The 24,078-nt window shown below is 48.2% G+C and overlaps 1 protein-coding gene and 1 pseudogene across 6 annotated transcripts in view; one reads left to right on the top strand and one right to left on the bottom strand.

The window, feature by feature from the left end:
• LOC100686949 overlaps positions 1-24,078 on the bottom strand; it is a 76,403-nt pseudogene that overhangs the window by 24,554 nt on the left and 27,771 nt on the right.
• CPLX2 (complexin 2) overlaps positions 1,238-24,078 on the top strand; it is an 84,399-nt gene continuing 61,558 nt past the window's right edge. For 3 of the 6 annotated variants that reach the window (XM_038534712.1, XM_038534710.1, XM_038534711.1), the window contains exons 1-2: positions 1,238-1,589; positions 13,381-13,461. In XM_038534712.1, coding sequence (XP_038390640.1) covers positions 1,253-1,589; positions 13,381-13,461 — 418 coding nt within the window. In that variant the 5' untranslated portion in view covers positions 1,238-1,252. Of the gene's footprint in view, positions 1,590-13,360; positions 13,462-24,078 lie in introns of all 6 variants that reach the window. The other 3 variants (XM_038534714.1, XM_038534715.1, XM_038534716.1) reach the window with 3 other exon arrangements.

Raw genomic sequence — 24,078 nt, 5'->3', positions numbered from 1 at the left:
GTGAGCTAAGTTCCTCTCAGCCACTGAGAAAACTGCAGCAAGCCAGATAGACATGATCCTTGTCCCAGTAGAGTTGTAATTCCACTTGAGAGAAAGCCAATGATAAATAAGCAAATCTAAATCTGTAAATAAAATTTCAGAGAATAATAATTACTAAGAAAAATGAAGTCAAAAATGTTATAGCATAATTGGGGGAGCGAACATTATCTAGAGGGGCCAAAGGTCTTTTGAGTAGATGACCGTTGAGCCCAAATCCAAAAGACAAGAAAGATTCAGCCATGTGAAGATCAAGGTTAAGAGTTCCATGCAGAGAAACAACAACAAATTTTTTTTAAGTAAAGTGGTACAAAATGGAGGTTATTATAGGTGGAATTATTGGGTCAGGAGAGAGTTGGTGGTGATGAGGCAGGAGGGGTAAACAGGAATGGTACCATGTGAGGTTTTACAGGCTGTGATTAAAAGAGAGATGGAGAGAAAGAGAATGAGAGAGAGAGAGAAATTGAGAGAAATCAAATGAACAATCAAGGGCAAGGAAGTTACTTCGACCTCCGCTTCTCATATGTGCATACGTTCAGCAGACACAATTCAACATCTCTTGTGTGTCAGTCATTGTGTCAGGAGATGGAGGTACAAAGGAAAAATAAAATATGGAACCAGTTTTTATGAGCCTGGTAACTGAGAATATAGATGCATAAGTAATTTTAATACAAAATGATAAGAAGTCTCCTAGAGGGATATAAAGGCTAAGGGAGCTTAAGGAGGGAGTGATTGTACCTTAGGGATCAGGAAGTTCTCACTGAGAATGAGGACACTTTAACTTGCAAATAAAGTGTAAGCAGTAAGGGGAAAGAATGTTCCAGTCAAAGGGAGCAGCAGATGCTAAGGCACTGGGGTGAACCTGTTCAGAATGAGTGGTTATCTGTTCCGGTGGGAGCACACCTGGAAAGGAGGCCCTGGATCTTGCTGGAGAAGGACCTTCAGTGCCACACCAGAGAGTTTGCATTTTATTTATGATGCACTGTATATGCTGAAGCTTTGGAAAGCTCTCTCTAGGACGTGGTAGATGATTGCCTGGAATGAGGTGTTAGAGGCACTCACTAGAGGTGCTGCAACAGAGCAAGTACGCGACCTGCATTTGCCTCTCGGTCGCGGAAATGGGGGAGGGGGGCGGGGAGACGTCCAAGGCAGGCTGCCCTCTGTCCTCTAAGTAGCAGGACCCTACGTTCCCAAACTTCAGGGCAGAACGGAATCTATGGGGAGCCCCCCCCCCCCCCCGTCTCCCTGTAGGTTTCACTGCTGGCGCCCTCTCTCGTCCCCGTCGCTAGCCCCCGCCTCCTATCTCAGGAAGCTTGGGTCTCCCTGGGAGCGGGTCTGCCCTTGGGGGAGGCCTCTCGGCTTTGCGCCCTGCGGCTCGGCGGACACTCGGGGCGGACCGAGGAGGGGCTGGGCGCCCCCCGCGAGCACATGTGCTAGCTCGGGCGGGCGGCAGCGCCTCGGCGGAGGAGTGCGGAGACGGGGAAGAAGACGCGCGCCGGAACCTCGGTCCCGGGCGCCCGGGTCGGCCGCGGAGGAGCTGCAGCCTCCAACAGGTTCGTAGCCCGCGCGCGGCTCTCGGTCGCCGAGCCGCCGCCCCCTCCGCCGGAGCTGGAGCAGGTCGCGGGGAGACCCCAGCCGTAGGCCCGCGCGCCGAGCTCCCCCCGGGTGGCCTCCCCCGGCCCTCCGCCCTTCTCCGGCAGCTCCCAGCCGCCACCGGCTCCTGCGGGGAGAGGCGGGGAGAGGCGGGGGCGCCGCGGGCTCCTGGCTGCAGCACCACCTCGGGGACAGCTCCCGCGCCCGGCGGCGCCCTCCGGCCGGGTCGGCCCTGCCCCGCCGCTCCCCGCGCCCCGCGCCCCGCTCCTGGGTCCGGGCTCAGCGCCACGGCCTCCGAGGACGGCCCCTCGTCCCCGCGCACTCCGCTCCCCCAGCACCGCGGCGGCGGCAGCTCCTGCCGGCCGCCTGCGCCCCGGCGAGCCGCGAACAAAGCCGGGGCCGGGGCCTCTCGCGCCCCTCGGCGGTGGGTGGTTTCACCGATCGGGCACGTCAGCCTCCCCCGGGGCAGCGCCCGCGGCGAGCTGCGGAAGGGAGCTGTGGCTGGGGTCTGCAGTTGGCCGAGGCCTGGCCGCGCAATGGCGGGTCCCAGCTGGAAGTCGGACCGAGGGTGGGAGGGGAGGCAGGCACGGAAGGGTCCTGGACTCCGGGGCGGCGGGCTGGGCCCAGGCTCGAAGGGAGCAAGGCGCTGCCCCCCCGCCCCCCGCCCCCGCCCCCCAGACCCCCGCTTCCACCCTAGCTCAGGACCACGACCCCTTCGGAGAGCCCAACGCAGACGCCCGAGGCTGACAAACTGCGATCTCTGACTCAGGCTGTCCCCGGAACATCCCTAGAAAGTGTGAGGCTGAGTTTCCGTGGGGGGAGGGGGCCGGGAAACCGCGGGGAAGCCTCGGGAACCGGGCAGCGCCTGCTTCCCCTCCTTCCTGCCCAGGGTTCCGCCCCCACCTCCGAAGTGGAGCGATGCCCGAGAGGAAAGAGGGGGAAGGGAGGGACCCCGGCACCGGGTCGTGAATGGCGGCTTGGCCCCGGGAGGCTGCAGTTAGTAAGAAAAGAGGTTGAAAGAGCATGAGAAACGGGGAGCTTCCCAAACTGGGGCGGCAGAAAACCAAGTGTCAGAGGAAACCTTTTCTGTGCGAGCCCAAGCCCGGAGGGCCCTTGCCTCGCGTGACCCTCTGGATCACTGGCAGTCTCTACCAGAGACAAGGAGAATCGAGAGCTGGCATAGAGGGCTGAGGTGAGTTGCCCAAGGTCACTCAGCTACTTAGTAGCAGAAATGGGCCTAAAGCTCAAGCTCCCCCAAATCCTCCGCCTGTTGTGTAACATTCACGGAGAAGCGTTTTTAAAACCCCAGATGCAGACAGAAGAGCCGAGCTTTTTCCATTCTGAGTCCAAAATCTGAGATCTGTCACTTACTAGTAGGTAACCTTACGAGACTGACCTTCTGAAAGGACAGGTTAAGATACCCACCTGTGGTGAGGATTTAATGAAATGCCTATATAACGAGCTTAGGGCAGTGCCTGGTACACAAAAAGTACTCAAAAAAAAAAAAAAAAGAGCTACCGTTTCTGCTATTATTCCCTCTGTAAACATGCGCTGAAGATCTCTTATATGCACTGGCTGTGCACTGGGGAAACAGAGAAGTGTCCTGGGGAGGGCATAGACCAGCAGAGGAAGCAGAAAAGAAATCAGTTGCAATAGGATGAGATAAGTGCTATAATTAAGGTGAGTACACATGGCAATGGGAGCTCAGAGGCAGGAATGATGAGCTGTGGGGAGACAAGGGGAAAGGTATCTCAAACAGATGGAACTGTGTGTAAAGGCCAGGAGATGTGAGATCAGAGCTACCAGGGTGATGCCAATGTGCTGGAGAGTCCTCGGGATGGGGACTGTGAAATGAGAGTAGAGAGGAAAGCTGTAGCCAGTCCCCAAAGGGCCTTCTGTGATGAAATATTTCAACCGTATTTTAAAAAATAGAAAGAATAGTATAATAAACCCCCACGTATCCATCATCAAGCTTCAACAGTTGGCCGATTTTGTTTCATCTATACCCACACCCACTCTGATCACACTCACACACACACACATACACACAGAGCTTATTTTGAAGCAAACCCAAGACATCATATCATTTAGTGCAGAAAGATTTTAACATCAACAACAACACCCTGCCATTCAAATGTTGTTCTACCTTGGAAGTCTCTAACTCAAGCTATGACTTTCCTTCCACAATCTGTTCTAAATGTTCCTCTGCTTAGCGGCAGGTTTTGAGAGAGGTCCACCCTATGGTGATGAGCCATGTGCATTAGAGAAACTAGTTCAGAAAAAATGGAGGGTCATCAGCCTCAACAGATTTTACCAAGCCAGAATTGTTTATCTCCACTATCTACACTGTGGCTAGAGACCAGTAACTATTTTCACGGCTGACCAAAAGAGAAATTGAGCCCCATAAAGAAAAAGACAAAAGTAAGAGCTTCCCTTTCAAACTAATCCTAACCATAATGTTATGAGAACAGAAAGCTTGAAGTCATGGAAGTCTCTGATTTGAAAATCATCAAACCCAACAGCCACATTTTATAGATGAGGAAGAGTCAGAAATAGAGAGGAATTTACACAAAGTTCTACAGTGCTGAGACCAGAGACAAGACCTTTGAACTCATAATCAAGAGAGTTCTTGTCAGTTCACCATTCTGCCTGGAAGATTAGGTCTTAGAGTTTTTCAAGCCATAAGCTTGGGATGCCATTTCCTTCCCAAGCTCAAAGAGCTGGAAGGAAGAGGGGGAAGTAGGATAAGAAATGTCCTTCCTGGTTCTCAGAGGATGGCAATGTATGGTAGTTGGTCTTTGAGACACCTTGACATGTTTCCCCTCCATATCCTTCTGAAGAATGTCTATGACAGTGGTACCTATATTCTGGCCACTATGTGCATCTCCTCCTGTCTCATCGCTTGGTTCGCATCAACAAATTTCTTCAGTCAGACACCCAGACCTAATTTCTGTACAGTTTTGCCCATCCTGCTTGAATGATGAATATTAAGCCTCTCTTTTTCCATTTGCCCTGAATTGGGCTGCAACATCTCTCTCAGCTACAGACTCTGAGGTACAAATAGTGTTTGGCCCAGGTCCTGGCACGACTCAGAGTTCTTGTGCCTTTCTGGAGCATGAAGTCTCTCCTGTTACTGATGAAATGTGATGACTGTGACAGGTATGTGTGCTCCCATCGGGCTCTGGGCACTTCACAAGTCAGCATTTTGCGTTTCAGGGATGTCCCTGCCTGCAAATGGGGAAGGCAGTATCTCACAAGTCCGAGTCTTAGGTGGGCAAATTAAAGCACACATAAGGAGTTCTAAGCATCTCTGGTGAAGAGAAGTCAGCAGAGAATGGTCAATAAAATTGTCTCACTTCTGGAGTATGACTGTAGGCCAAGCTGTAGGAAGGTGATAAAGATAGTAAATTTCAGTTTGTGAAATTATCCCAGCTTTTAGCCTGAGGTGAGACCAATTCAGATATATTACATACATTATATTATTAAATTATATTTTATTTTATTAAGATTATCCATGTTTTCCCTGCTAGCTACAAGTTTGCATTATGTCATATCACTTTTGTGGAACCTACATTAGTACTCATCTTTGCTAACCAAAAGAAATTTTTTTTTTTTTTTTTTTTTTTAACCAAAAGAAATTTGAAGAGGATTTCACTTTTACAAAAGGGTGATTGCTTCTTTGCTTTACACCATTTCGGTTTACAAAAGGTTTCATAAGAACACTCTACTTTCAGATAGAAGGGGAAAGCTGTATTACATTATATTATCCGGGCCTAGTCGAATTGCAATAGGTAAGATTCCAAAGGGACCTTAGCGAGCATTTATTCCTCTTCCAACATTTACTCATTGAGTGGCTGTTCTGGGTCAGGCATGGTTCTAGGTATGAACAAGACACCTCACGTGCCTGTTCCCATGGGATTTACAGACTTGCAGTAGACATAATTGTTAATAACAATTTAAAAATTAATAAAAAACATTTAAGCAAACAGATAGATAGGAAGGGTCTGTCTGAAATGGCTACGTGAAACTCAAGCCCAAATAACAAGAAGTCAGTCATGTGAGGATGTGGGGCCAAACACTCCAGCAAAGGAAATAGCTCTGGAAGAGGCCTTAAATGTGAGCCTGGTCTCTTTGGGGACAGACAAGAAAAGGCCAGTGTGGCTGGAGCAGGAAGCAAGGGGAAGAGTGGCAGCAAATGAGGGTGGAGAGGGGACAGAGACCAGTCCCTCACACAGAGCCTTCTATGCCAGGGTCAAGATTTGGGATTTTATTCTAAATGCAATGGATTGTCACTGGATGATTTTAAGCAGGAGAGTGATATTAACTGATTTTGCTTTAAAAAGATGCCTCTGGTTACTGCATGGAGAATGGATGATGTGAACCTGCTGGGCTAGGCAAAGAGCAAGCAGAGAGGGTGAGACACAGCTTCACCCATTGAGGTGCTCAGCAACCATTGAAGTGCTCAGCACCCAGCAGAGGAACCAGAATAGCAGAGCCCTGGGGGAAGGGCTGGGGAGCCCTGGGGAGGGATGTGCAAGGCATTGTGGGAACACAGAGCTAAGAACTCATTGAACCTGGGAGGCATCAGGGAGGACTTTGTGGAAGTGGACAATGGCTGTTGGAGCACAGCTAGGAAAGGAGAGAGCAGGACTGGTACCAAGGACAGAGGGCATGAGCTGGCGGCCAGGCTGCCGGGGTTCGAATCCCAGCCACACCATTTCATAGCTGTATGGACTTAACACAAGTTGCTTACTCCTCCGTGTCTCAGGGTCCTCATCTTGAAAGTGGGGATGACAAGAATCACAATATTTATTTCAAGGGAGTTCTGTGAGGATCAAGGAAATTAAATTTTGTGAAGCCCTCAGACAGTGCCTGGCAAGCACTTAGACAGTGCTGTTATGTGTGTTGGTAAATAAAAATGGAGTGAATGGAAGTGGGAGAGCAGGAACCTATGCTGGGAAAGGTCAAGTAGATAGAGCCCAATTCTGAGGGACCTTGAAGACCAAGCCAGAGATGCTCATCTTCTCTGTGAGCAACAAGGGGCCATCAGAGGCCTTGAAGCAGGGGAACCAGGGGAGGAGAGTAAGCTTAAACCCAAAGGCCTGGAGAGGGAGAGGGACCTACCCACAGTCACACAGCCAGTTACGGATGGAGCACTGTCATTGGTCCCCTACTGCTTCAATATTGTAGGAAGGTTAGGGCAGTATATCTTTTGTTCCCCCATTGCATCCTTAGGAACAGAAGGGTGCCTAGGAAATTCTCAGGATTTGCTAAACCAATGACTACATCATGCAAGGAAGATCAGAAACCTTGAATCCTCAAGGTCAGTGTATTTCCAACAGTGGAGAAACTGCCCTCAGGAAAACTGACCAAACTCCTAGTGATATTGACTTGGGGACCTCATGCCCTCTAAACCCCCACTCCCCCTGTGACTGAAGATACTGCTGCCCACACTGCCCCAGACACCCACTCAAGCTGCAACAAGCATTGCTGCACAGGTTCAGAAGTTAATCTTGGTGAAGTGCCTGGCAGATGAAAAGCTTTCCCCAGACATCCAGTGTAGTGATTGCCAATGCGGAGAAAATGTATCTCTACATTTGCAAGAGGCAGGCCTTTGTGTTCCACAAGAAAACAGCCATTAGAATTCTCATCTCTGAATCGTCAGGAAGCTGTGACAGCCTGGCAGGCAAAGGAGGGTCTTGCAGTTCAAGCAGCAGATGGCAAGAGACTCAGAGGAACTCAGATCTAGCTATCCCATTCCTGGACTCCTGCTCTAGGCAGGGTGTGGGGCCAGGCACTTCTCCAAACTGGAGAGAGCCCCAGCCCCTTCATTTCCTGGCCAGTGACTTTGGACAAGTCCCATATTTCTCCGAGCTTCAAGTTCATCAGCTAAACAAGAGGGATAATACTGCTGGCCCCAAACTGGGTCATTTTACTTTTGATTCTGACCGTGTTGGGTTCAGGTTGCAATCCCATTTCGCAGAGCTGGAAACTGAAGCCCAGGGTATGGTTCACTGATTCCTCAATACTCACTGAACACCCATGATTGGCCAATAACTATCTGAGAGCTGAAAAGCCAATGAAGAATAAGACAGACAGGATAAGGTCCATGCTTTCCCTGAGCTCACATTCTAGAGTGGAGACAGAAAAGCAATAAAATTATTTCACAAAATCATAAAGGTGCTAGGAAGGAAATAGGAGAGGATGTATCAAGGAGGCAGGGGCTGTTGGTGTAAGACAGGTAGGGATTTAAGGAACAGGCAATGAAGCTGACATCTAGACAGGGAGAAGCTGCTGGCCATGGGACAAGTGTCGAGGCAGACCGTGCTGAGGTAGGAAGCCGAGGAAGAGAGGGAGCGGGTGGTAGAGATAAGAGCAGAGAGGTTAATAGGAGCTGGAGCAGGCAGGGCCTTAAAGACTGGGTGAAGCAGAGGGGTGGCATAATCTAAACTGCAGTGAAGTCACTTCGCTTCCTCTTCTCACTGGTAAGGGGCCTGATGGAGCAAAGCCACATCAGAGGGATCACCCGGACCCCCATCAGGCCCACAGTTCCTGCTTCCATCTCTAGAGCAGGTCAGCCAAAAGGCAAGCAAAGTGATGGATTCCCCTGCTGAGAAGTAAATGCATCGGCTGGCTGGCTGCTGGGTGGGCACCGCAGCGCCTTGCAGGCAGCATCCTAATGCCACGAGGCAGGAGGGGGCGGGAGAAGCATAGGGCTGGCCAGAACTGGGATGAGGCAAGGGAGAGAGGCACCTGTCTCAGGCACAAAATGTAAAGGTATGTTAAAAAGCTCAGTCATCAAAATGAATAACATCTGGTGCAATATTTTTTAAAAACAAAATTAGTGCCCCCAAAATCCATGATGAATGAAACATTACAATTTTCAAAGAAAGGGGTACCTGCCTTTGGTGGCTCAATTGGTGAAGCATCTGCCTTTGGTTCCAAGGTCATGATCTTGGAGTCCCAAGATCGAGTCCAGGCTCCCTACTCAACAGGGAGTCTGCTTCTCCCTCTCGCTCTCCCTCTCCCCCTCTCCCTGCTCTCCTCTGTCTCTGTCTCTGTGTGTGTCTCTCTCTCAAATAAATAAACATAATATTTTTAAAAATAAACATAAATAAAATTTTCAAATAAGGACAGGATTCCAAAAGGGCCAGGTTGAGGGTAAGACACATGGGGTGAGTCATACATGCGCAGAATCTAATCCTGATTCTGAGATGTTCACTCAACTACAGGGACACTTCCTGGGCCAGGGCTCTGTTCTCACTGGAAGCCAGAACCCAAAACTGGTCTGCTCATGACAAACAGTACGAAACAATTCCCAGTAGGTGCCTCAGGGACCACCCTCTGCCTTGGCTGTGGAGACAGAAGCCCAAGCAGGGACCTCACAGCCAGGAGGTAACACCTGGCATGCAATCCCTGGCACCACGTACTCCCAAGCAGACCTAAGTTCGAAATCACCCCTTGTATGCTATGGGATCCTGAGTGAGGTACATTGCCTCTCAAGCCTCAGTGTCCCCACCCCTAACCCCAGAGCTAAAAAGACCTAGCACCCAGGATTCAATAAGATAATATTTGAAGTCCTCCAGCACCTGGCTGCTGGAAGTGTGGTCCCTGGACCAGCAGCATCAGCATCTCCTAGGAACTCATTAGAAAAGCAGAATCTCAGCTGCATCTCAGACCCACCCAACCCCCCTCTCCCACCAGGGATTGGCATGCGTGGAAAAGCCTGAGATGCTGCTCAATTCTTGGACTTTGAAGATGCTCAATAAACAAATGATAGTACTGCCCCTTTGCCCACCCACCAAACCCTGAAGGAGATCCTGACTTCGGGCAAGGGGAAAAACTTGAGCAAAAGAGAGAAGAAATCTGAGGTGAGCACCTCATTAAATATTAAGTGGTCAAGTTTTAAAGCTGAGCTCCTTCTATACAGAACCATATCAGCCTTCCCTTGTTCATCTGGAAAATGGGAATAATAGCAAATACCTTACATGGTTGTGGTGAAGACGAAATCACATAATATGAGTAAAACCTTAGCACAATGCTTGGCACACAGTAGGTGTTCAGTAAATGCTTGCTGGTTGTGGGAGAGGTGGAGGGGGTTCAGTAAATGCTTACTGAGCACAGCCCATGTGATGAAATAGGTCACGTTTGCATAGCTCCTTGCCACTTATATTTTCATTTATACCATTTCAATTGACTCTTCTCATAACCTCTTGGGCACAATACCATGAAATATATTCATTTTACAGAGGGAAAAAAATCTAGGCTCAGAGAGGTAGAGTGCTTTGGCCAAGTAAACCAGGATTTTTTTTTAAATTAATTTATTTTAGAGAGAGAGAAAAAACAGGAGCAGTGGGCAAGGAGCAGAGGGGACAGAGGGAGAGAAATAGAGGGCTGGTGGAGCATAGAGACCCACTCAGGGCTTGATCTCATGACCCTAAAATCATGACCTGAGCTGAAACCAAGAGTTGGATGCTTAACTTACTGAGCCACCCAGGTGCCCTGCAAACCAGGATTTAAACCCCCAGAATCTGACACTAAAATCTGTGCCAGCAACAGAGCATCCAACCAGTAACCATGGGGAAAGGTCAGAAATGGAATAAGATAATATTAGACTCTAGAGATGGTGTTGTTCAATCTCCTTATTGTACAGAAGAAAAACCTGTGGCCCAGGGAGGGGAAGAGGCTCATCCAAGATCACTCAGAGTGGCAGCCCAGGGGTCAAAAGCCAGCTCACCAGGCTGCAAGTCCAGAGTCCTATCCTGAGTCCAAACCCATGTCCTGCATCTGATTAGCCAGCCTCTGCCTCATGAACCCCGGGCTGTGCGGTGGGGGTGCCCCAGGCTGGTTCCCGGAGCAGGTCTAGTGGACCGGAGGCATTCCAGCCCCACCTTCCTTTCCAGGTCAATCTGGAAGAGAGTGCAGAAGCCCTCGTTGCCAAGGTGAGGGCTGTGAGGTTGCTAGGACACAGTTTGGGAGCAGTCAAGTGGCAGAGGAGGGCTTGGCTGGGGCTGGGGCTGGGCCTGGGACAGAGACTAGGACCTGCCACAACCTTCTTGAGGGTTGGGGAGGACCTCCAATTCCACAGGGCGGATCAGCCAATGGGAGAGTTGATTTTCACAGACCCTCCATCTCCATGCACCACCCAAGCCAGGCAGAGTCTGATTCTCCCTCTAGCCCAGACCTCATCAAGCACAAGTCCTGCTACCAATCCTCCCATCCCCCCACTCCTGCCCCTGCCCCAGGAAGGAGCTCCCTAGAGCACAAGGCTGAGCCCTGCAGTGGCTCTCCATCATCCTCTGGGTGAAGCCCACGCCCCAATATAGCTCCTTATAACCTGCCCCAAAAACTTCCACCCTCATCTTTCTCCCCAAGAATCTGGCCAAACGAAATTCCTCCAAGTGAGACCATGCTTCCTCCACACCTTTGCAGATGCTGCTCCCTCTAACCTGGAAAGCTCTTCCTGCTCCTCTGTCCTCTGAGCCTCAGCTCAAGACTCACCTTCTCAGGGAAGCCCTCCCCTGATACCTCCTGGCAGTGTGGCACCTCTGACAAACGTGCATTTAGGGGGATGTCACGCTGTATTTTAACTCTCTGCTTTCCTGTTTGTATCCCCGTTAGACTGTGGGCTTTTTACGTCTCACTCCTAGAGTGAGACCCAGGTTCCAACTGTGCAAGATCAGGACTTCTCTGAGTCTCTGTATCCTCCTCTGTGTGATGGGGATTGTGACCTTGGCCTTGCCAGGCAAATGGGAGCATTCACGCTTGTGGATGTGAAGGGCTTGGCCCATCACAGATTCACTGAAAGTGCTGCTGCTGTCGCCCTGTTGTTTATGTCAATACCACGAGCACCCAACCCAGCATGCTCACCTGACGTGGTCTCAGTGTACCCCTCACCTGCACCGGAGAACGATAACTGCCGTGTGAATGGGCTCGGAGAACAGTGAAGCCCCATTCAAGTGTACGTCATAATAATTCCAATCCTTAGCACTCTGGATCCCCACAAGCCCTTAGACCTGAGTCATCCTGACACACTCTGCCTGCCCCTTTGAACAAATGGCTTTATTCACTGAACAAAAGTTGAAGTACCTACTCTGTGTCAGGCAGTGTGCTAGCTGTTGGGGACTCAGCAGCAGGTAGACGTTAAATACATAATTGTACCACCTTTCTTTCCTGGCCTCCTTACAGGTCAGCCTCCCCACCCGGAGCACAGATGGCTCTGCCAGAGGCCAGGGAGGCCACCTTTTGCTCCAAGGTGCTCCTTGGGCAGTCAGCAGGCTGGCAAACACTCCCTCCCCACTTCCCCACCCAGCCAGTCAGAGAACAGTCACAGCTGCCCGGTTTCTAATCTAGTCACTAGTTTTCAATTCAAATATTATCAGGATCCTGAGAGCCAGAGCATACTTGCCCTTTTCCCTGCGGTGTCGCCAGCATTTCGAACACAGCCTGACAGTCATTCAGCCACTATTTACTCATTCATTCACTCACCCAACAGATATTTATCAAGTCCTGCTAAGTGCCGGGCTCTGGGGAATCGGCGGGGCCCTTCCTCACTCAGCTCCTAGTCTAGTGGTGGGACTGGGACAGGAGGAGATTTTAGGAGGAGGTAAGAGTGCCTTGGAGCTGTGGAGACCGAGAGGTTAGGTGCCGTGTTCCCAGGATGGTCCCAGAAGACCACCAGTCCAAGGAAGGCGCTAGGGTCAGCTGATTGGTTGGAATCCGTGCTTCACCCGTACTGTATCTATGATCCCAGGCACATCCTCAGTTCCCATTTCTGGAAATGATACAGAATGTTCCCTTCCTTGAGTCACAGCAGGACTGTGGTTAAAGGAGGGAGGGAAAACAGTGGAGGACATGGCACCATGTTGTACACAGGTGCCTGCGGTTGCTGGAGCTTTAGCATCCAGCCAGGAGAGGCCCTGATTGCGGGGCGCTGGAGGGGGGATGGCCTAGAGTGGGGACTGTGGGTTCTCGCCTGGCCCCACACTCACCCCCAGGGGAAGCAGAGCAGATGACCTCCCCTCTCTGCACCTGTGTGCTCCTCTGTAAAATGGGAGAGCATCAACCTCAGTAACCCTAACTCTGAGAAGGCAAACCTAGCAACCTTGCAGAGCACTGTTCAGTCGACTCATGCAAGGCTCTGGAGATGTCATGGAACCTGCCCTTGCCTTTTACGGAATGTTTGGTGCCTCCCAGGGGAAAGCAAGGGAAGGTAACTAAAATTTGAAGGGTTACAACATAATAGATATCTTCACAGATATTCCTTGTCAACAAGGACAACAGTGATTACAACAAGCGCTTATGTGGCACTGAATGTATGAGGTCAACACTGTTTGCAGTTCCATTTTATACATAAGGACACCGAGGCTTGGAGAGATGTCATGTATTCTCCCAAAGCTAGAATTCAAACCCAGATATGACTGACAGTAAACCCCATCCATTGACATGGATCAGAAATCACATTTAAACCAGAAAGCAGTGTGGTCAGGGGTACCATACAAGCATTGCCTGAGCCAGTGCCCAAGATGGGTAACTGGTATCAGGGGAGTAGGTGAGGTGGGGCCAGGGGTTGGGTCTGATGCCAGGTAGGGTCCCATCTTGCCCAGTCCTTTGCTGGAACCCAGGGGATCAGTGGTGGCCTTAGGAGAAGCAAGGGCATGTCCTCAGTGGAGTCTGGGGTTCAGTGCCCTTTCAGGAAGCCAGCTCAGAAGTCCTCTCTTCTCACCTTTAGCACCCTCTCTCCTGCTCCAGGAAGCTGTACATTTCTGGCATGCCACCTGCTCTGCTCGTTGACTGAAGGCTCCTATATCTCAGCTCAGCCAAGAAGCAAAGGTAAGGGTACTTCCCAGGGTCATGCCCATGGGTGGTGTTCAGGGCCTCCACTCCTGGGGCCCTATTGAAGGGGGTCATGATGACATTTCCCCTCTGTGATCACCAAGAACACTTCTAAGTAGAAAGGGGTTGGATCAACGGGGCAATGTGGTGGAATGGTGCTAGATTGCATCGTCAGAGCCATTTACAGCAGAGAGGCACTTTCTTGTGCATTAGACCTTTGGGAGTATTGTCCCCAGTTTACAGATAAGGAAGCTGAGGCACAGAGAGGGGACAGCATTTACAGCTGGCAGGCAGCTAAGCCTGAATTCTCACCTACATTTTCTTGACTGTATCCCAATATGTGGCCTGTGCATGTTGTCTGTGCTTGGTACATGCTTTAAGAATGAATGAGTGAATTAGTGAGCTGCTCAAGATCAATGGCAGGGCAGAACAAGGCTGGAACCTGGCTCTCTTGTCACCCCAGTTCCTATATTCTTTCTGCTAACTGTGGCTTCCTGCGCTGATGAGCTCAACACTACCCACCCCCCAGCCTGAACCCTCACCCCAGCATCCCAAACATCTCAAATTGGTGTCCATTACCCCTCCTGCTGCAGACAGAGGATGAAGGTGGAGTGGTTGGCCTCAGCCCCTCTGTCAGATGGCCCCCAAGCTTGGATCACACCCAGAGTCCCTTCATCCACATCGCCTCTTCCCCACCACCCACTACCAGTAATCCAATGTGCATAGTTGTAAACTTGTTTCTTTAAATAAACAGTCTTGAGTTTCATACCAAATAGTCTTTTAAGAGGAGGAACGTCTCCAGGCCACCTCGTATTTAGCATACAGTGAGCCACATATTTGCACAGAGAGAGTGTGTGTGGATATAGAGATCGCTTGATCGCTATAGATATCGTTGCTCATCCAGATGGGAGCTATTTATGATGCTGAGTCACTCGCAATGAATGCCACTGAGGGATTCCAGGCTGGGCTCTGAGCCCCAGCACCACAGACCTCATGGCTCTCTGCCTCATCCTCATTCTTCACAAATGAGAGAGACAGAGGGAGAGTGTCCCCCATCTCAGTGCAGGGACAGAAGGAGACATTTTTGCCACAAGAAATAAAGACTTTCTCATAACCAGGTTCTATTTCAAATCCTTGTCCTCCATCCAGAACACCACACCCTTACAGAGCATCTAGTCCAATTCCTTCCTTGTATAGGAGGGAAAACTGGGACCCGAAAAGGGAAGGACCTTGACCAGTGTCACACAGCAAGTCAGTGACAGAACTGGTCCTAGAGCTCAAGTCTTCTGATTGCTGCATGGGGGCTCTGTCCTTTTCCCTGGCCATCTTCTTCAGTTTTATCTCCAATGTCTTAGCATTTCAACCTCTCCAGAGCTTCCTGTCCTCTGAAAACTTGGAGATATCACTGGGTACTTCTTTCTTTGGGCTTCTCCAGGAGAAGAGCTAAGTCTGGTTTTTGGGGGGCTATCCCCCATACTTACTGCAAGAACTGCACACACTGGGCACTCAATGCATGTGCCTCAGGTGTTATATAAGACCAAACTCAGCACCAATTCTTGGGGAACCCTAGTTCTTCATTTGAAAAAGCATCCATTTATCCCCACCCTCTCTTTCTTGTCTCTAGAAGCCAGTTCTCTATCCATGCAAAAATAGACTCCCTCCCACTCAACACCCACCTCTGCCCAATTCTATAATGAATCAATTTTATTAATAGGCTTTAGGATGGAAATTTGACAAAGGCTTTTTGTGAAAGTCACCCTTTATCTCCCTATATAGTTCACTTCTCAAAGAATTCTAATAAACTGGCTCAGTGAGATTTTGCTTTATATAAAATATTCATTAATCCATTCTTTCCCTCCACATGAAAGGTGTTTGTTTAAACAACCTTTATTATGGATGCTATCCAGTTGTTTCAAGAGACAGTGGGATGAGAAAGAAAGAACATGGGCTTTGGAATTAGCACTGGTTTAAATTCTAACTGGCCATGTACTGGTTTTGTATCTACAATGATTGTTGTGAGAATTAAATGAGATAATGTCTATAAAGTGTCTAGCACATGGTAAGTGCTCAATGCAAGTTTGTGAATAAGTGAATGACTCAGGACCCATATGAACCATATCCTAAAGGATTAGGGACCAACTGACCTGCAATCTGAAGTCTTGAAGTCATGCAATCCCAGGAGGGTAGTTTGAGAAGTCTTGAGGAGCAAACTCTAGATATTACATTGCTGGTTGCGATGTCTCCAGGCTAGAAAAGGAAGCTCTTTCTCCAACCCCTTGTGCAAGGATTTCCCTCAGCTCATGGAAAAATCAGAGTCTGGAATCTAGGTTCAAAACAGAAGACTCCTTGAGAGTAAACATTGTGTCTTATTAACTGTTGGATTCTACTTCTCCCAAAACTAGAACCTAGCTCAGGGTAGTACAAATAGGCAAAGAGATACACAGTAAGTATGCATTGAATTAAAATGAGTGAGTTGAGTTGAGTTGAGTTGGCTTAACTTGACTTGTTTTGGGTTTGCTAATAGACCCAACTCTAGGACCTACCAAGGAAAAAGCTTCCTAGCACTCAAGCTTAGCTTAGCCCAGGTCCCACAGCACAGGAGAAACCCCAAGGGTGATGGTTCTGGGGACATTCAGGGCCTTCCAAAGATGGAGGCATCTTGGAGAGAGCCAGGGCTGTAGCCAGGGCTGAGGAAAAAGGGTAGAAATTTTGGCTTGGTCAGAGGGCAGGCACCATAAGGCTGAATGTCCTTTAGTAATCTTTAAAACTTATTGGAAATCAGACAGGATCTTCCTATATTTTTAGAGTGACAGATTCTTCTCTTCATGGCAGAGAAAGGTCCTTTAAGGGAACCCACTTCAGTGGGAGATCTCTAGGTTGGAGCAGGGGGTAGTCATAGACTGCCATGAGGGTAGAAGGCAGGCTGAGGCCAGGAGCCAGTCAGAGCTCCATATTGCAGATGCTGGCACAATTGTAAATTGGAGTGAGGTTTTGGGGGTCTGAGTATGGTATGATTCTAAGTCCAGACTTAAATCAGGCATTAGTTGCTAAAGGAACAGTGACCCAAGAACCATAGGGGGGAATCAGACAAGACCTCTGGCACCACTGGGGTCCCTTCAGTGGCTCCATCTCAGGCACTGCTTCATACAGGATGCAACCAGGTACCTAAAGGAGGCAGGACCTGAGACAACAATAAGACTCAGATGAACAGGGGCTGCTCGACATCTTATTCCATTTGACTGTGTCTATCCATCTCCCATATGAGCTTGGGAACCCATTAAAGACACTACATCTATTCCTCTTGTATTATCTAAAAATATGGATACAGGTTAGACATCAGTGTTCGATGAATGAAAAATTAGGTCAGAGGAAGCCTTCAACACCAATGGAAGATTTCAAGATAGTAAGATGGAAAATTTTAAGATTTCAAAATGGCAAAGGTCCAAAGTAGCAAGGCCCAGCCAGGAAAGATAACACAGACCCAGAAGTTGTCCCTCAGGAATTTGGCTCATGAGGAAAATTGGACTAAATGAAGTCAAGAGATAGGGTGGTGCTATGTGGGTTTAAAATAACATTCCTCAGAGTCCTGGGCTTCTGAGACAGGTTCTCAAGGGCCATTGTATGATGGATTAGGGCAAGAGAAGTTCCCCCCCCCCCCCAAAAAAAAAGAAGCTCTGCATCCAACAATCCCATTTAAATAATTCTTTAAAACCCCAATTTTATCTGCTTTATATATTGGATTTCCAAACACATTTTCATTTTTAACGGATTCTTTGGATTTAAAAAAAATCCATTTGGAAAGGACTGATGTTGAAAGAACCTTGGCATTTGGAGTTAGACTGTCTGGATTCAAATCTCAGCCCCAAGCCTTTCTGCCTGTGGGACTTCAGGAAGAGAATCCTTTGAGCCTCTACATTCTTACCTATAAACCATCCTTCCAGAAATGTGTGAGAATTAACTAAGGAGCTACAGTATTTCCCAAGGGCAGGTACATGGGTGATTGATGGTGTACACAATGATTTTAAGTGGTAGATGGAAGAACATTTATTATTTTAATAGCTCACAATTGATGTATGTTAGAAAAATATAACTGACGCACCAAACTCTGTGATTTATGGAAAAAATATGGCATATCCTTTTGAAATAAAATTCTGAGCTTTCTAAAAGACAAATCAATTTAAAGAAAACTACAAGGTAAATGAATAGTACCGATATGGCAGAAATTATGAAGGTGGTAGTTGAATGAATGAAATGTAGGGAAAACTGAGATAATCTGAGTAAAATACCTATCAGTGTCTGTCACTTAGGAAGGGCTCTAAAGACTTCATTCTTGTATTCTTCTCTCAATTCAAGGGCTAGACCTAGAACCAAGTTCATCAACTGGGGCAAGGTAAGCACCCAGGCCTGGTCAGCCTGGAATAGTGTGGTGGGTACAAGTGGGGAGCCATGGTCAAGTCCGGACAGACAGCTAGCCACAGGATCTTGGAGCAGGCACAGGCTAGAAAGGAACTGCTTTCCACAGAGTGGGGACTAACCATCAGTGGTCCATGATGCCATTTTAAGAGTTACTCAGGCACAAGTTAAGTAGCCCTGGGAGAGAGTTATCTCCTTGTCGGTTGATTACATCAGGGAGGAAATCTCAGTTGAGGTTAGCATCCACTTAATGCCTCTGTAACACTTACTGGTCTTCCTTTTGGACAAAGAGGCCCAGATTTCCAGCACAGTATCCCTCTGAAATTAAATAACAATGTTGTATTTTCTGTGTCCTTGTTTTTACCATTATCTTCCATTTATAGAACATGATGCAGGTTTCTTGTTTATGAGAATGATCAGCATGTTCCCCTTAGATATATATGTATTAAAGGTTAAAAAGTCAGTGCGTTATTTTTGTTTGGTGTAAAGTGAGTAATAGTACAAGATGATATATGCATGGAAACAAGATAAAGGTGGTCTTGACCGAGAGAAAAGCCAGTCTGTCAGAAGCACTGAGAGGAGTCCCACAGCTCTAGAGCCCCTGCTGGGCTCACAGGCAAGATGTCTCCAGACTTATCTACAGACTTAGGTTAAGCCTTGTCCTGGGGAGGCAGAGAGGGCCCCCATCCTAAGGAGCCAGACTGCTGGACAAGTGACTCTGAGCCTCCAGACTAAGCTGCTAGTTCAGGGATGACAACAGTGGCCCAGCAGCAGTCAGTATAGTCAGGGCTACCCCCAGAGGGTGTGCCTGGAAGAAATACCAGTCCTCTGGTTTCTGGTGAGGCTGGGACTGCAAAGGATGACCTAGTGGTTCCAGAAGAGGAGAGGGAAGATGCTAAGGGTAAGGAAAAGCCTGCCTCTACAGCCTATGTAAGCTTGGCTTGGCATTCAGGGGAATCCAGTGTGAACCCAAACCATTCACACCTGCCTTTGAGAGGGGCTGTGTATGATTGTTGGTAGCAAATAACAGAAACCAAATCATACAGAACCAGGGGTTATTGAGAAGTTATCAGATAGCATCTAGAAGCAAAAGGCTGGGAATCAGACCCAGGAAAGGACAGGAACCAGAACAGACCAGGGCTCTGGCAGCAGGAACTGAGGCCAGTTTTTCTGAGTTCTTCCTGTGGGATATATTAGCCACTATGTCTGTTCCTCCTTGCATCACTCTGCTCATGATCCATAGCCCCAGGAGGGGCACCAGCTGGCCTGGCTTGGGTCCTGTTTCCTCCGCTTAGCCAGCAAAAAGCATGAAGCTTGATCAAACCCCCTCCAAGATTTAAACACTGAGGAAGGGGTGACTCTCAAAAAGAAAATCAAGGGACTATTTCTAAAAAGAGGAGACCTGGACTCTGGGCAGCCAAAAGCAGCAAATGTCTACTATGAGGAGCCAAGGGAGGAGTGAACAATGAGGTCCCCTAGGCCCAACTCTTTGGAGCCATCCCTGGGGTTTCCTTTTGCCCACACTGGCTGGACCAGTGTGGTCCTGATTTGGGGCCAGTAGTCAGCCATAGTCAAGACAGGAGCCCCTCAGACTTCTAGGGAGGGGCTTCTGGATCCTCTAATGAGCTGTGGGAGGGAGAAAGCTAGATAAGCCTGTCCCTTAGCCCCATGGCTGAAAAGGATCTCTGGGTTGAAGAAGTCTAATGAGGATTACTCACTCAGGGGCAGCAAACCCAATTGTCTGCAGGGCTGGCCAAGAGCAAATACATGAAAGGAATTATGGTGATCTGGAAAATGCATGCCTGTCTAAGGGGGCAGCCACTGCCAGCTCCAGATAATTCTTGCTATACAGACTCATGGCCTCAGTTGTTGGTCGATATCCTGACTTTTTAAAGTAAATCCCCAATTCCAGATTTTTTTATGAGACTCCTCCTTTTAAGTATTGCTAACTCTCAGAAAAAGTTTAAATACTGTGTTGACCAAACAATACAAACCACCAGTTTGTGACCACTGAACTAGCTTCTCTTCATCCACTACAACTCAACTAAGAAGTCACTTCCTCCAGGAAGCCTTCTGTGCTTGTCCCTCCCTCTGCTTTGCCACCCTTTCTCTGGATTCCCACAGACCCTGTATTTCCTCCTATCACAGCACTCCGAGTTATAAAAACTCATTTGTTTCCATCTGCTGCTCTTTAACTATGCTTCCTAGAGGGTGAGGGTACCCACCACACCTCCCATCCATGCCCTGCCTAGTGCCTGACACATTTGAGGCACTGTGGCATCAATAAAAGGGGAGATATGGGGACTGCAGTCAAGATGGCTGGGTTAAACAATGGCAATGAAGGAGTCCTGAAACCTCTGTGACTTTAATATAAGAAAGGCATGTGTCTCCCTCATCTCCTGTGGAGCCAAGCAGTTGTCCAGGTAGCTTCCTTCCAGGCGATGACTCAGAGACCCAGGCTGGCTCCCAGGTTGCCAGGGGAGGAGAGCCAGCCGAGGACTCCCACCCACTCCAATACGTCAGCCTATAAGTGGCATTTGTTGGCTCCCTTCACAGTGCCTTGGTCAGAACCAGTCCTGTGAGCTGTCTCACTTCAAGGGCAGAGCCCATGGGACCCACTAAGTCCATGTCTCTGTGGCACAGACCCGGGGCAGCAGCTGCCAGTGCTGAGGCTTCCTGGGGTCCAACAGGTAGACTCCAGCTGCTGGTGGGCAGAGGCAGCCAGGGCCCATGGTTCATGGGAAGCAATGAGACTCTTCATAGTCAGCACATAGAAGCCACCTCTTAATTTGTACATTTAACTCAAGACATCTGGAAAAATGGGACGAGCATGAGGAGAGAGTTTCATTAGCTTGAGCTTTCCACCTCTCCTTATTTTCCAATCAGTAAACATTAGGAAATGGAAATGAAGTTGATGGAAAATAGAGGTCAAATGCCAATGAGCAACCCATTTAGAGTGAAATTGCCACCTGGCCCCCTTAGCATCTCATTTGAGGTCCATGACGACCTGGGAGTGACTGCAGCTGCTCACAGGACCTGTCTCTTCTGTGATCAAATGCCAGTGCACTCAGGGAACCCAATCCCTACTGTCAGCCTTGCCCAGAGCTTCAGCCAATGGTGCGTTCCCCAGGCCCCACCCGGGGGCTCCAGGGCATTTGCCAAGCCTTTCATCAGCCTGGGAGCAATGCAACAAACAGCTAATGTTGCCTTGGAATGTAATCATGGGATTTTAGAGATGCTCTAGAAAGAGGGCGAGCTTGGGAGCCAGGATGATCTGGGTTCAAATTTCAACTCTTTCCTAGTAACTCAAATTCCTAACAAGACCTTTCACTTCTCTGAGCCTCAGATTCATCATCTCTAAAATAGGCACAATGATAACACCTTCCTCCCAGACTAGCTGTGCAAAGTCTATGAGATTACATATGTAAAGAGCCTGGTACACAGAACCTCAGTTGATGTCCTTTCCCTTCCTTTTCCCCATTGGGCTGGAGGGATAAAGTCTAACCTCCCACCCATATCACCCCCAACTGCAGCCAGCCAGTTTCCATTTGCATGCTTCTGGTGACAAGAAGCTCACCACCACACCCTCACCTCTTAAGCATCCCACTCCACTTTCAGATCACTCCCATGGTGTTTGTGGTGAAAGGATCCAATGTCACTAGGGTCTAGGCTTTGAGGGCTTTGGGCAACTAGCCCAATTCTAACCTCTGGCTGACCAGACACTGCCTTGGCCCCCAGGAGTTATCAGGGGAACTGATTGCAGTAAAAATGGAGGACTTGGGGACGCCCGGTGGTTCAGCGCTTTAGCACCTGCCTTTGGCCCAGGGTGTGATCCTGGAGTCCCAGGATCGAGTCCCACATCAGGCTCCCTGCAGGAAGCCTGCTTCCCCCTCTGTCTATGTCTCTGCCTCTCTCTCTGTGTCTCTCATGAATAAACAAATAAAATCTTTAAAAAAAAAAAAAAAAAAAAAAGGACATGAGGGTAAGGGAATGTGTGTCCATTTCCCAAAGAGAAGACAAAGAAATCCATCACATGGGAAATAGGATCGATCACAACTGGAGACGTTTATCCCAGAGAAGAGAAATCTCTCAGAGACTGTCACAAAACAATGATGGAGGTTTAGCTTGATTAAATGAGGGGAGCATGAGAGGGGCAAATAAGATCCCCAAATAAGAATGTCTGTTCCTTCATTCATTCTGCAAACACTCAGTTTGTCTTCCATGCCAGACCCCCCATACTGAGCATTGAGGACAGAGAGACTAATCAGCCACAGGCCCTGATCTTATGGGAGTGGGCAGGGATGTAATACTAATATTAAAACCACATGGGGGAGTGTGGAATGGGACCATGAGAGATCAGAAGAGGAGGGGTACCTGGCCCACCCGGGGATGGGGTGTCCAGGAAAGGATGAGGAGACAGACAAAATGGGGAGAAAGGGATGCCTGCCTGGCTAAGGGACAACATGAGCAAAGGCCCAGAGGTGAGAAATAACCTGGCATGAGGGAAGACCTACCCACTGTCCCAGAAGTGATGACGGAGGCCAGAGCAAGCAGCAGAGGGCCTTGATGATGGCAATGGAGCCAGGACCCTGTCCTAGGCTAGAAGGGCACCGTGGCAGGTGGAGGTTTTGTAGGAAAATGTTGTTGAAACATCACCTACACTCGTAGAAGTACTCTACTCATACTCTACATCTACAGCTCAATGAATTTTCACAAAGTACACCAGCCCCACATCAAGAAACAAACATTACCACCGTTCCTGAAAGCTCCTTTTCCTCCTTTCATCACCACCTCTCAGAAAAGGAACCACTATGCTGACTTCTAACCTCATTGATTAGTTGGCTTATTTTTGGATGTCACGTAAATGAAATCACGCATTCTTTTACAATTTGACTTCTTTCACTCATTGTGTTTGGGATTCTTTCATGTTATTGCATTATGTTGTGGCACTCTCTCATGTTCTTCATTCTCATTGCTAAATTATATGCTGAATATAATCATATTTGGAATTATATATATTATATTATAATATTAATACATAATGTATTAGACCATACCAAAATGTATTCATCCATTCTAGTGTTGATGAGCGTTTGGGTTGTGTCCAGCTTAGGACTCATGAAAATGCCACTATTAAGATCCTTATATGTATCTTTGGATGAGCATATAAACACATGTCTTTTGGGTCCATGCATTGGAGTAGAATCATTGCATTATAGGGGATATGGGTTCATTTTTAGCAGATACTGTCAAATGTTTTTTTCCAAAATGGTAGTCCTGATTTACACTCTCTATGGTACTATGTGAAAGTTCTAGTAGTTCCATGGCCTCACCAATATTTAGTGTCCTAAATAATAATTATAATAATTATAATAACAATATTATAATTATAATAACAATTATAATGATAATTTTCTGTCCTTTCCATTTTAGCCATTTTGGTGAGTATATAGTGGTTTGAATTATAATTTGCATTTTCCTGATGACTAGTGAGGTCGACCACCTTTTCATATGCTTACTAGCCATTTGGACAACCTCTTTCTTAAACTGCTTGTTCATGTCCCTGGAATTGAGGAACAAGGTCTGCATTTCATTTTAGAAAGTCATCTCAGGCAGCTGAGTGGGGTGACCGGGATTATAGAAGCAGATTCTCTGGAACCTCTGGCTAACTCCAATGGCGTCTCACTTAGGCACAGAGCTTAAGCTACTTCCTCTTTAAATTCTTACAGCCTCCTTGAGAGGTCAGAATTGTTATCAACATGTCAAAGATGAGGTGACCAGGCTAAGAGAGGCAAATGACTTGCCCAGGTTCTCATTGTTGGAGCTAAATGTAGAGCCCCAGCATGAGGGCTTCAGCCCTAGGTTCATTTCCTCATCAATCTCAGGCAGGAGCAGGAAGGCTGGGAAGGGATAGAAGAGAAAGGAACAGAAGGAAGGATAAACAGGGGAACCCATGTGGCTCATTTGGTTAAGGTTCTGACTTGATTTTGGCTCAGGTCACAATCTCAACATCATGAGCTTGAGCCCCATGTGGAGCTCCACACTCAGCACAGAGTCTGCTTGAGATTCTCTGTCCCCCCCGCCTGCCCCTCCCCCTGCTTATGCCCTCTCTCTCTCAAAGAAAATAAATCTTAAAAAAAAAAAAAAAGAAGAAGAAGAAAGGTAAAGAAACAGCTGTAAGAACATCTATCTCACTATTTT

This window comes from Canis lupus, chromosome 4 (genome assembly GCF_011100685.1).
Source record: "Canis lupus familiaris isolate Mischka breed German Shepherd chromosome 4, alternate assembly UU_Cfam_GSD_1.0, whole genome shotgun sequence".
NCBI classification, from domain to species: Eukaryota; Metazoa; Chordata; class Mammalia; order Carnivora; family Canidae; genus Canis; species Canis lupus.
Note: the sequence above shows the minus strand (reverse complement) of the source record. Positions and strands in the feature narration are given on the sequence as shown.